The sequence below is a fragment of the Myodes glareolus genome, chromosome 1 (genome assembly GCF_982192425.1).
Source record: "Myodes glareolus chromosome 1, mMyoGla1.1, whole genome shotgun sequence".
Lineage (NCBI taxonomy): Eukaryota > Metazoa > Chordata > Mammalia > Rodentia > Cricetidae > Myodes > Myodes glareolus.
Window position 1 is genome coordinate 135,803,816 of NC_142026.1, and position 13,514 is coordinate 135,817,329.

At 47.9% G+C, this 13,514-nt stretch overlaps 1 protein-coding gene across 3 annotated transcripts in view; it reads right to left on the reverse strand.

Moving 5' to 3' along the window:
* Positions 1 to 2,684: 2,684 nt before the first annotated feature.
* Prkn (parkin RBR E3 ubiquitin protein ligase) overlaps positions 2,685 to 13,514 on the reverse strand; it is a 1,186,369-nt gene continuing 1,175,539 nt past the window's right edge. For all 3 annotated transcript variants that reach the window (XM_085687456.2, XM_085687459.2, XM_085687454.2), the window contains 2 exons: positions 13,224 to 13,341; positions 2,685 to 5,030 (listed from right to left, as the gene is read on the reverse strand). In XM_085687456.2, coding sequence (XP_085543582.1) covers positions 4,918 to 5,030; positions 13,224 to 13,341 — 231 coding nt within the window. In that variant the 3' untranslated portion in view covers positions 2,685 to 4,917. The remainder of the gene's footprint in view (positions 5,031 to 13,223; positions 13,342 to 13,514) is intronic.

The following is a 13,514-nucleotide window of genomic DNA, read 5'->3' on the forward strand; positions in this document are numbered from 1 at the left end:
ATTAATTAATCAGCTGTGGATGCTTGATGGGAACTCTCAATGAGTCATGACGATAACCCGACAAGGGATGCTCTGCTTTTGTCCCCAGAGTTCACATCCACGAGAGTGGTGGAGCCAGGGCCCCTGCTCCGATACTCAGAGCTCACACAAGCGTAAGCCTTTCTCTGCAGCCTCTGCTCTGTGGGCACTCTGGGTGGGCAGTGGATCTCACCTGTGCGTTTTCTCAGAGTATCTCTCAGGCTTCTGGCTCCAGTGGGATCCCTAGCATGCTGCTGGCCTGGAAGATACACAGGATTATCCAGAGACGGTCTCTTCAGGTTGCTTCTGAGGGACACACCGAGACAAGCCAGGCACAACCACGATAGTGTTCCTGAGAAGATGCAGCAGCGTCCATGCTCTCAGTTCTGACACCATCCTCACTGTCAACTTGATTGGATCTGGAATCACGTAGGAGGCGTCCTGTAGGGCGTGTCTGTGAAGGTGTTTCCAGAGATGCAAAACTAAGGGAAAAGACCCAACCTGAATGTGGGTAACGCCATCCCATGAATTGGGGCCCCAGACAAGACATAAAGGAGGAGCCAGCTGAACATCAACAGTCCCTGCCTTCTACCCTATGTGCCCAGATGGGAGGGGACCTAGCTTAGTGTTGGCTAATTCTTATTGTTGGGACAAAATACCTGCCAAAAGCAACTTAAAGAAGGAGGAAGGGGACGACTGTCTGGCTCTCAGTTTGACTTTGTATCCATCATGGTGGAAAAGGCTCGGACATGAGGAACCTGAGGCAGTTGGTCCCATTGTGTCTGCAGTCACGGGACAGAGAGATGAATGCTGGTGTTTGGCTCACTTCCTCCAGGCTTAGAACATTCTGCTCACAGGTATGTCTTCTCACATTAAGTAACCTGATCCAACCCTCCCCCTAGACAGGAGCAAGCCTAGGTGATTCTAAGTCCCGCATATTAGACAGTCAACATAGGCCTTAGCATTCCTTGAACCATGAGCCAAATTAATGCTTCCTTCTTTAAGTTGCTTTTGCCAAGGATTTCATCACAGCAAAGAGGAAGGCACCTGATAAACACACGGACAGTGGCATGAATTCACCGCCATGTGGTCTTGATGTCTTAGTTTTGGTGTGTGTGATGCGTAGACACACAGGCATGGGGAGGCCAGAGGTCAATGCTTGGTTTTCTTATGTTCTCTGCATTTATTTCTCAGACAAGACCATCAGTTCTGGCCAGTGAGCCCCAGGGATGTAAACAGAGAATGCACTTCCGCTTCCTGGCTGCTCGGACCCAGATCACACAGAAACTGTATTAATTATAACACTGTTTGGCCAACAACTCAGGTGTATTCTAGCTAGCTCTTATATCTTAAATTAACCCATTTCTATCCATCTGTGTATCACCACAAGGCTTTGGTTTACTGGTAAGGTTCTGGCTGGCATCTTTCTTCAGCCACTACAAGGTGTCTGCCTGACTCTGCCTTCTTTCTCCCTGCATTCAGTTTAGTTTTCCCACCTAGTTTTCTGCCCTGTTGTAACATGAAAAGGCCAGGCCTGCTTGTTTGTGTTTCTGTCCTGCCTGGCCCCCCAGCTGTTTAGTCCCAGAGAAAATCACAAACAGGACTTCGTAAGTTATAAAGCTGATTGGCCCATTAGGTCAGGCTACTTATTAGCTAACTCTCACATTTTGATTAACCCATTGTTCTGATCTATTTTAGCCATGTGGCTCAGTACCTTTTTTCAGCGGCAGATCACATCCTGCTGCTTTGGTGATCTGGGCAGGAGTGGGAGGAATCAGCTTCCTCCTTCCCAGAATTCTCCTGCTCTCCTTGCATCATTTCCACTTCCTGTCTGTTTTTCCCGCCTACACCTCCTGCCTGGCCAATCAGCATTTATTTAAAACATGATTGACAGAATACAGACAATTTTCCCGCACCACCCTGTCATAGGCCAAAGCAGCTTCTTTATTAACCACTGGTAATAAAACATATTCACACCATAGAAAGCGGAATCCCACTACACAGGGTCCCTCCTGCCTCGGCCTCTCAGTGCTAGCGTTACAGGTGTGTGTTGCTGCCCCTGGCTTTTTTTGTGTGGTTTCTGGAGGATTGGACTTGGGTCCTCATGCTCTTGTACTTACCACTTTACTAGACCCAGGGAAGATCTCCCTGGTCCCACACTTCTTCCCGTGTGTGTGTGTGTGTGTGCGTGCACATGTGTGCACCTGTGTGAATGCATTTATGTGTAGCATATGCTTGAAGGATCCAGCAGAGATCTGAAAAGGTCATTGGATTCTTTGGACGTGGTATTATAGACAGTTGTGATCCCACACGGGTTCTGGGAGCCGAACTCCAGTCCTCTGCAAAAGTACCAAGTGTTCTTAGCTTCTGAGCCATCTCTCCCGGCTTTCCAGGCCCCAGTTTCTCTTGTAAACACTTATTTGGGCAAGTCTGTGAGCAAGGCAAGAAAGTTACCATCACATTTCAGAAAGAGGTTTTGTTTTGGAATTTAGATAGTTAAAAGGCAGAACCCTTGAGTTTAATCATGGAGAGCAAAGGGGCCATGTTCCCCCAGAGGGCAATGCTTCCAAACAGTATGAGAGACCACAAAGAAACAAAAATGTGGCCCACCTTCTCGCCCACATCTCCAACATTTATCAAAAAGATATCCCAAGGACAAGCTCAAACACTCTTTGGATTCTTTTATTGACAGTCTGGGTACCACCGTGGACAAGGCCTTCAGATCTTTCTTAATGTGTTTCGCAGAAAAAGGCAGATTGCTCTGCAGAGGTTAGGTTTCCATTCTTCTGACACCCACTTCTGTCCTGCGATTCATGCTCACACAACACAGGCTGTGACTCATGCTCACACACTGTGGATGTTTTCCCTTTAAGCTATTTTCAGAATCACTATTCTATTCTGAAGAAAACATAGGCCATCACTAGAAAGAAAAAAGGAGCATGCTGGAGAGCCAGCGAGCTCCAGGGAGTCTGGGTAGCAAGCAGGACAGGAGACATTGGCCTGGCTTTCAAAGCCATTACAGCACACAGGTGTGGGAGGATGCGGCGGGAAGAGCGATGCTGCAAACAAAACAGTGAGGGCGACATAAAAACCCTGAGTGCTCAGGACAGTGGCTTTGCCACTCTGAGTGAGTATGTACACTCCTTCAGGACCTGGCTGGGGTGGAGACTAGGCCTCCGGGATGCAAGCGTGGACTTGGGTCTGCTGATCTTTCCTCACTTTCCAAGATTCCAACACCATTATTTCCATGTGACCTCGGCTTCTGGACTCAGGTCTGGCAGGCCTACAGTGTGTAGGAGTGGAAGGATTTTCTAATAGCTGATATTAAATGGGGTCATTCATGTTGTTATGACCCCGCTCACACCACAGTCTTGTTCTAGCATTGCGTCTCAGAAGAGGGGGAGGGCAGAACACTCCTGGGGAGAGTTCTGGATGAGGCTGGGTAAGGCTGCTTGGAGTCGGGGAGCGGATGTTCTTGGTATACGACCTGGAAAATTCTGAGGTCACTGCCTCTTCTCCCACCAGCAAGGGTTTCTGTTGGTTACACCTTCATATTGGTGTCAGAAGATCCAGGTCTCTTAAGTCCCAAGGGACCTCAGGTGCCAACGAGACCCTCAGCTAGCAGCTCAGCCTCCTGAGAAGCCAGAATATCAAGTGAGAAGGAAAGGCAGAGACTATGCCTCACCCCTGCACACATGGTGCGGTAGAAAATTCGGCTCACAGTTTCTAGTGCTAATGTTTTTATGTATTGTGCGTGCCTCAAAAATAAAACAAAACAGGAAAAAGTAAAATTTCAAAAAATTAACATTCAAATGTGTTGCATATTAACCTGAAGAATATTCTAGTGTGTGTTTATTGTCCTGCACAAAAGGCCCTGCCTGGGGCTTAGCAGCTGGGGAGGGAGTAGGTACACAGAGGTCTCTCCCCTTCTGATGGAGGGGTCAGGCACGCTTTCACTTAGAGGACCTAGAAATGCCCCTTCTGTAAATGTTCCATAAATATAAACCCGACCTGCACTGCTGTTGGCGCTGGAATAGCATCATGGGATTGTTTCTAAGAATATCCCCTTTATAGACACTTTCTCTATTGAGTTTACGCTGAAGCCAAATGAATGGGCTAAGCTTCCAGGTGGCAATATGAATACTTCAAAGCAAATTGCGGACTTTGTAATATTTTCAGGAGGAAAAAAATCATTTCTTTCAAAGGTTGCAGGCAACTGAAGGGATGGCAGTGAGCTCAGCTTCGACGCCCTCCCTGTGATTTAAACAGCCGGTGCTCAAATTAGCTTTCCCAGTTCTTCACTTGGTTGATGAGCTGATTTGTATGCTGCGGACCTGTTTCATCAGCACCACTTACAAAGATAGGATTCTTGGGGATAAACTAGTAGTTTTGACTATTGCTGGGGAGGGCCCTCTGGGAGGAGGTGATTGCTAAATAATAGCACTGCTCCTTAAATCTTGAGTGTGCTTGTGAGAATCCACAGCAGTCTAACATGATCAGAATGTGGCAACAGCCTCGGAAAGCTGTTGGCTTCGACCGTGGCTTCTACATGAAGTTAGTGAAAGTGGAAGCAGAAAGTTAAACCTGGAAAACCTCTACCCTGTGATGATCTAGCTGGATTCGGGCTGGGCTGAGAGTCCAAAACAAGGGGCTGTGCTCTCTTCCCAGCTCTGATATTTGCATAAGCCAGAAGCCTGAAAGTGCCTCTTGCAGGCGCTGCTGGTTTCCGTGGGTGCCGTGGAAAGGCTCTAGTGGCCGCATCTGTAATTTGCAGCCTGTGTTTGTGCGTGTGTATGTATGTGCTTATATGCATAGAGGAGACGAAATGGCTAAGAGGGTAGGAGTCGACATCTTTCCCATGAGAAGCTGAGGCCCGGCCAATGCCTGGGTGACATCCTTCTACACGTCAAACCAGTGATCACCCATGCAGGCTCGGTTCCACTCACAGCTGCAGTTCCAGCACCACTCCAGCCTGCACTGCGGCTGCGGACACTTCATGTGCATGCAGCCTCCTGTGGAGACAAAGAATACAGATGCTGTGGGTTTGCAGTAAACGCTGGGAGAGCCTTTGCACCCATGCCCACGTGCCATCCCAGAAATTACCCTTGTGATGAACAATTCCAAGCAACAAGGGCAGAAAGACTCTGAACTGGGGGTTTAATCAGGCATCACAGGGGGCAGCCCCCAGAGAGGTGGATGAGATGATGACCCGGAAGTGGGGCTCTCTGTCTTTAGAACCAATCCCGTTCATCCCGTTCGCACCTGAGTTCTCCTTCTCTCGTGTGCTTAGATACAAACGGTTCATGTTCCACAGACTGTAGATTCTTCATTTAAAGAATGCAGTCATATTAAACACTTGACTTTTAAATATGTATTAAATACTTAATAATTTAATATATGATACACCGGGGTGCGTATTTTTCATATTTGTGTGGTGTTACCTGGTTCAGCAAAATGTATAAGCAGGAACTGCGACAGTGTATTACTTTTAATAGAGAGTGTGTTCCTTAATGGTATTTAAATTTCCATTTAAGGTAAGAAGCAAAGTAAGGACGTTGCCATCCTGGGACTGGTGCCTGGCTGGTAGAGTGCTTGCCTAGCGTGCACGGAGCCCTGGGCTCAATCCCCAGCTCTGCAAACACCAGGACTCACATGTGGTCCCCCAAACTCAGGAGGTAGAGGGAGGAGGATCAGTGTGTTCCAGGTCATCCTGGCTTCCATGAAACCTTGTCAAGGGTCCTGCATAGCCTATGTTACATCTTGACAGCGTTGAGGCTGGAGCATGGCTTTGCTGGAGAACTTTCTCAAGGTGAAGCAGCTCTGCCAAGTGCTGAGCCCCCCAGTGTTCCTGGAACAGGGGCTGCCATGTCCTCAGGGAGCCCTTATAGAGGGCTCTACTTTGGGATCACCACCCCTGCCCTTCAGTTGGTTCCTTCTGGGCTCAGGCCCCAAATCTTCCAGGAGATGCAGGGGCACTAGAGAGAACTGTCTGAGATCCAGGCAAAGCAATCTCTTTGCTCATATATTATTCAACTCTAGTTGGGCTTTGTTACCAGTTGCCTTGTTAAGCTTACCAAAACACCCAAGGGTTGCCTCATACTGACTAACTTTTGTTAACAGAAATCGTGCATGACAGCTAACTGTACTAAAATATTTTTGTGTCCGTAGGCATTTGTCTTGGGGTAACACATTTAAAATTTTCCACTTGGTTATGATTTGTTTGAAGCATTATAAACGATCACAGATGTATGAAAAATAAAGTAGAAACCTTAAAAAGCTTTAAAAAATACTTGTCATCAAAGACAGGGCCATTTTTAGCACATGTTAACAGCCGTGTCCTAGGATAATACAACAGCAGAGTGTGTTCTGAAATGTCATTTAAGTCTCTCTAAAATGTCATATAGGATATTGAGCAAAAAGCTAAAATTGATGAACTTAAAGTTATGCTATGCAAGAATTCTTTTCTTGTTTTTCTTTCAACCCTTACACATTCAAAACACTATAGCTCGCCTGTAGCATGTGGCGCCACTGTGGGGAGGAAGGAGGGAAGTGGGGAGAGAGGGTAACAGCAGGAGGCTCTTCCCTTCCTGGCAGTTAACATGGCTGGTTCCCGCTAGACCCTGCAATGTGGAGGGGCACTTGGGACCGCGACAGTATGGTCAACAATGTATAATGGCGGGCCCATGGGACAGCAAGCTGGAAACTCCTGTTGCCTACTGATGTCTGTGTTTGTGTTACACCCCCATATGGGGTTGCTAGCCTACTGTGCTTCTGGTGACAGGAAGGAAGAAATGGCAGAAGGGGGCTTTGTGGAAGGAGGAACGGTCCTAAGGGGAAAGGAGAGGAAATAGGGTAATGGGGAAGGGGGAGGGAAGAGACTAAATAATAGGTTTTCTCTTGTGTGTGTATTTATATATGTGTGTGTATATATATACATATATATGTATATATATGTAATATATACGTATATGACATGAAGGCAGAAAGGGGATTATCAGAGAAGGGTTAGGGACCAGTGGGAAAGGGAGGAGTGGGGGAAAGAGGTATGGGAGCAAACACAAACAAGGTCCATACATGTGCAAAGATGTCAGTGGCCTGAGAGATGGCTCAGTGGGGAGCAGTACCAGCTGCTCTTCTAGTGACCTGGGTTCAATCCCCACCACACATGTGGCAGGTCACAACCATTTGTAACTCTAGTTCTAGGGGATTGAATACCCTCCATGGGCACCATGCATGCCCATGGTACACATACATACCTGCAGGCAAAGCATCCATATGCATAAAAATATCTTAAAAACATCAGAATATAGCCTATTCTTTCGTGTGCTAACTAAAAAATGAGGGGGAAAGAGTAGACTGTATACAGCTGTGCTCAACCTGTGCCGTTTGATGATGGTAGACTGTATACAGCTGTGCTCAACCTGTGCCGTTTGATGATGGTACACTGTATACAGCTGTGCTCAATGTGTGCCGTTTGATGATGGTAGACTGTATACAGCTGTGCTCAATGTGTGCCATTTGATGATGGTAGACTGTATACAGCTGTGCTCAATGTGTGCCGTTTGATGATGGTAGACTGTATACAGCTGCGCTCAATGTGTGCCGTTTGATGATGGTAGACTGTATACAGCTGTGCTCAATGTGTGTCGTTTGATGATGGTAGACTGTATACAGTTGTGCTCAATGTGTGCCATTTGATGATGGTAGATTGTATACAGCTGTGCTCAATGTGTGTCGTTTGATGATGGTACACTGTATACAGCTGTGCTCAATGTGTGCCGTTTGATGATGGTAGACTGTATACAGTTGTGCTCAATGTGTGTCGTTTAATGATGGTAGACTGTATACAGCTGTGCTCAACCATTTGATAATTGGGATGAACTGTTATATGACTGGTTTCAATCAAGATACTTTTATTATTAGAAACAATCATCTCATCACGTGCTCTACTTATGTTCTCCTGCTTTCGGAGGAGGTTCCCTGAAGAGTTCTCACCACGCCACCCTGCAGCTGCCTCAGTCATCCCACACTCCCTGAACCTCCTGAGCGGCCACTGGCATCTAGGCTTGTGTCTGCCCTGAGTGATGTCTGAGCAATGACAGTGATGTCTGGTGACACACTTCTTAAATTGTGTCCCATTATTAAGGGACACGTGGCTGTAAATGAAAACAGGAAGTTGCTGGTTGCTCCACAGCTGTCTGATACTGACCTGAAGGGACTGTGGCTCTTCTCAAGGGGAACTCAGTCTCTAGACTGATAACCAAGACAGGGCAGGCCTGTGGGCAGGAGCTCCTCCCCTGGATAGAGCTTCCAAACTACCCGCTGGCAGATCCAACCATGCTGCAGGCACTGATCTGAGAAGCAAGCCATAACCTTGCTTGTCTGAGATGATCAGGGAAGCTGGAGGGGATCATAGGAGGAGGTACCCAGGTTTACCCTGTGTTGAGAAGTGTAACTGTGGAGCTGGGGAAATGGCTCAGGCGGTGAAGTGCCTAACTCGGCAACATGAAGGCTCAACTTCAATCCCTGAAGCCCATGTTAAGAGGAGGGCTAGGTAGGGTGACCTGGATTTGTAATCCCAGGTAGTGACAGGTGGACCCTTTAGGCTAGCCAGGTTAGCCTAGGCCAGCCAAATCAGTGAATTCCAGGACTGGTGTGGGAGAATTGTCTGTATTCTGTCAATCATGTTTTAAATAAATGCTGATTGGCCAGGCAGGAACTAAAGGTGGGTCAACAAGACAGGAAGTAGAGGCAGGGCGATGAGAACAGGAGAATTCTGGGAAGGAGGAAGCCCATTCCTTCAAGTCCTTCCCAGATCACAGAAGAAGCAAGATGTGACCTGCTGCGCTGAAAAAGGTACCGAGCCATGTGGCTAACACAGATAATAATAATGGGCTAATAATGCGTTGATATAAGTTATAAGAGTTAGCAAGAAGCCTGAGCTAATGGGCCAATCAGTTTATAATCTTATGGAGACCTCTGTGTGATTTTTTTGGCAGGGGGCTTACTGGCTGTGTGTGGGAACTGGGCAGGACATAAACCCCAACAAGCCGGCCCTCATGTTACACAGGACAGTGACTAATATTATGCTTAAAAATACACACATTAATCTTGAGAAACAAAACAAAACAAAGTATAGCCAGGCTATGGAGGCACACACCTTCAATCCCAGCACCTGGGAAGCAGAGCCAAGCAGGTCTCTGTGAGTTCGAGGCCAACCTGGTCTACAGAGCAAGTTCCAGGATAGGCTCCAAAGCTTCACAAAGGAACTCTGCCTTGAAACACTAACACACACACACACACACACACACACACACACACACACTCACTCATACACCACCCCCCACCCTACCCACCACATATTAAGTCCTTAGTCCCAGAAATTGGAAGGCAAAGTTTGAGGCCAGCCTGGTCTACAGAGTGAGGTCCTGGACAGCCAGGGCTACACAGATAAACCCTGTCTCCATTAACAAAAGTATTTACTTATTTATTGTTGGTGAGTGTGTGTGTGTGTCAGGGGTCAGAGGCTAACACCCCACAGGCTATGAGTGAGTGGCTCCCATTTATAGCCTATGACAGCATTTCTAAGAAATGACGCTGCTGGAAACCATCTATACTGGTGAGTCACTTACTTGGCTTCTCAGCTCCACCTCCATGCCTGTGGTGTGACCTGCATCTCAGCAGATCTCATCAGGTAATTCATTTGAATGGCTCCCTGTTTTGGGGAATCAAGCTTAAGCCCCTTGGCTCTCACAGTGGCCCTACACACTGTGCCTAGAAATGCTAGCAAGCAAGGGACTTCCAGCTCAGGCCAGGTGTGCTGTTTGTACCCCACTGTTTTTGCACATGTGGTCCTCGTTTCTTCCTTGCCTAGGTCAAATCTGCATTTCTCTGGGATAGTGCATACTCTGAGAAATGGTTTTGTCCTATTTAGCTTGCGCTTTTCAAGTCTGTACAGCAGGTGCTGGGCCCTGTGCATTAGTAGCCACTTAATATACTCTCTTCTGGCAAGGCCATTTGCATCCTTTTTCTTTTTCTCCTGTCATGTGATCACAGTCTGGGAGTGGCGTGCAGAACTAGAGTGGGGTCTCTTAACCCTACTGACCTTCGTGCACCTTGCAGGTACATGCTAACCATTGTCCTTCCAGGGCCATCCCAACATGCAAATGAACAGTGAGGTCACCAACTGAATTCCTTTCCCAGGCATCGGAGACTCAGAGTCGGGGGCTTGGGTTGAGCTAAACCTGCCTCTGGTACCCTGGAAGTGTAGGCATACTCTTGTTGGTATTGAGAAAGATGTTTTTTTTAAAGGTTCGAGTGTTCGGTATAGGTCTGCCAGCTTTTATTCTGCAGCCAGCCGGCTCTCAGCTCCTGGCAGCCTGGGTGCCGCTAATACCCATTAAAACAGGCAACATGATCCTATAGCACACAGCCCTCGGAGAAGAGCTGGTCACCAGGGCAGAAGGGAAGACCACAGTGTCCACTGTCTAGCCTCTTATCACAAGTTATACCTAACAGCCCCACCCTACTTCCTACATATATTATTTCCTTGGCCACATAGATGCTATGTGGCCTAACATAGCTGTGTGACCCACTCATTAAAGATTCCTGTCTGATTAGAACAAGACTGATGTTGGGCAACATTTGCTGAGAAATCACGCTAGCATGCCCCTCGCAGACATCACGTCATTCAGCCTTCATCCTAGCTTTGCACAAGGCCAGCAGATGGCCTCTGTGTCCCAGAGGGCAAAACAGGTGACAGGGTGACCGGCATCCAGTGCTAGAAACTCAGGGGACAATGGCTGAATGAGGACTGGAACTCACGCAGACCAGAGCACAGCTTCCACTGCAGCCCTCCAAACACAGTGCCGTCCACACAGGGAGCCCTCTGGAGCCAACCAGCTCTGGTGGGGGGGGGCAGAATGGAAGGGACCCAATTCCCAGAAACCTCCCTGAAGTCAGTGACACAATGACAGTGATAAAGGGAAAAGGCACGTTGGCACAGTGGAAGCCCAGAGTGTGACAGCAGGAAGCGTGAGAAACTGCTTCTCCGGTGAGCGTGATGGAGCCTCCAGAGGCACCAAAATGCTGGCCTTAGTGGTACGCACAGGTGTTCCCTGAGGGACACACCTGTGTCTGCTGATTCTGCAGAATTATTGACTTTATTTTGTGAATGTGGAGTGACAGAATGCTACAGATTGAGCGCCAAGTGGCCCCGGTCTGTCTTCAGCCCCTTAATAGTCTCTTGTCACTGGTTTCTGTACCTGGCCTAACAGTTTCATGTCTGTTAGACAAAACCTTCAGAACAGAACGTGCTCGACTCTATCTAAACCATACAATGCCCCGGCCAATCTATCTGGTAAATGAGTGGATTTCTGATTTGTCGTCCTTGTTCAATGACTCTAAAGTCTATGTAGCCTCTTCCACAGCGAGACGTGTCATTCCGGACAACTTGAATCTGTGTTCCCATATCATGATCACTCAAGTTTGGCTCAGAATCAATTCTTTTCCTCTTTGGGGGAAGAGCTGTGTTTTGCATCAGTAGTGGCTCTCGGGGTGTGAAACTTGCTTTGGTTCTTGTGTCCAAACGATGCTGGTGCCTGGTTCCCCTGCTCAACGTCCTCTGCATGACGTATTCTTGCTGTGGACGAGGGGAGGAGAAATAATGCCCATAGCTATATGTCCTGAAGGATGCTTGCCAATGTGCCCTGAAGGATGCTTGTTTGCCAACGTAGTCCTAGAGCCTCTTGCGAGACCTTGCTATGAACTTTAAAACATAGGTACTCAGGTCTGGATGGAAGCCCAGAAGTCTGTAGTTTGAAAAGCATACTTGGCAGTTCCTCTTCATGCTCAAGGGGGATCCAATCTGTACTTTGAGGACATGGCCAGTAGAGACAGATCATGGTAGAGTTGATCCCCACTCACTTGGAGAGCCAAGCCCTCTGACCCATGAATGCAGGAGTGGGAGGGTGCATTGTTCAGTCTAAGGGCTCTGGGGTTCTCCACAGCGATGAGGTTCCAGCTTTAATGAGGCTAGGGATGTGATTGCATGAGTCAGGAAGGGGCAGTTCTTCAGGTCAGACAATACCTGGACTATAGAAGGTCAGTGAAGAGCATGAACGTGTATGGTTTTGTCTGCTGACTGCGAGGTGGAACATTCTAGGAGAATTTGCCCTGTTCTCATTTCATTTCTTTCAGAGATATGTTCAAATCGTCGTTTTGGATTCTTGAAAGTCACAGAAGATTTGCTGGGAGGCAGAAGAAAAAGTTCCTTTCCAAAGTCCAGTGATGTTGGCATCTGAATGGAGGAGCTGGGCACTAGTGCCATTTCAGGCACGGCCTCCCTTGCAGTAGGGACACAAGAACTGAAGGGAGCCCCAGCCTTCAAGGATATTACCAGGAGTGATGGGCATGTATGTAGGGCAGGGGGATGTTCACAGCCAGAAGTGTCTGAGAAAAAGCTGATTAAAGACATCTACCACTGTTCTTTACCAAATAAGATCTGAAGTGCTTTAACGCGTTGATGTGCACTGGGAATGCTGGCCGGAGTAGATGCTCTAGCATGCCAGAGGACTTGGACAAGCATTTAGTGGGTGCACCACACACATTAGTTCCTTCTGTTATTATTATCCACTAGGGGAGGTGTAGCTGCCGTCACCTGACCAATGCAATTGACGTGGCAGTGTTCCTGGTCCCTTAGTCTGGGCTCTGGGGGCCTATGGAGGACTCTGTTGTTGTGAGAAGAGTGGATGACCCATCAGATGCCAAGCGTCTAATGTCGTTAAGAAGGGACACTGGTGTATCTTGTGTGTCTTCTCTCTCCACTGACATTGGAATGAGTCCTGATGCACTCAGTGTCACCCACTGCTGGCCACCACCTCACCAGAAAGTTTCATTTACCACCTCAGCTCCCGGTCCAAGGATGGAATTTCATCCCCTAGAAAGCACCTAGGACACTGCCTTTGTCTCCCGCCTCCTACAGTATATTAGCTGTGAGAGCAGCCCAAATCTCCAGAAAGACACTAGGGTAGTTGCAGTGGGGTTCAGGTTTAGGAGGTTAAGCACTTCCATGATGAAAAAGAACTGACCCACTCACGCTCTACCCAGCCAGCCCAAGCTGTGGACCCTCCCCCAGGCCCGACTGCCCTGCCCCCACAGGCCACGTGCAGGAGGGTGGCCTGGCTCTCCTCTTGGCTCACACTCACCATTTTTTTCCACTGGCACATTGCAGCGAGGACAAGGCTTAGTGGTTTTCTTGATGGTTTCTTTAGAGGCCTCCTCCCAGCGAGCTTGCTCAGCGGCCTTTTTGTCCACTCGGTAGGCCTGGATTGGTAGAAATGAAAGGAATTTAAAATTGGGTCTTCATTACTGGGATTTAAGTCTACATTCCTTGAAGGGCTGGTGCAGATACTTCTCAGAGATGGAAGTGCCTTCAGGCCAGAAGCTTAAATATGAACTTGTTTGACAAGTGCCGTACAACCATTGGGCAAGTGTGG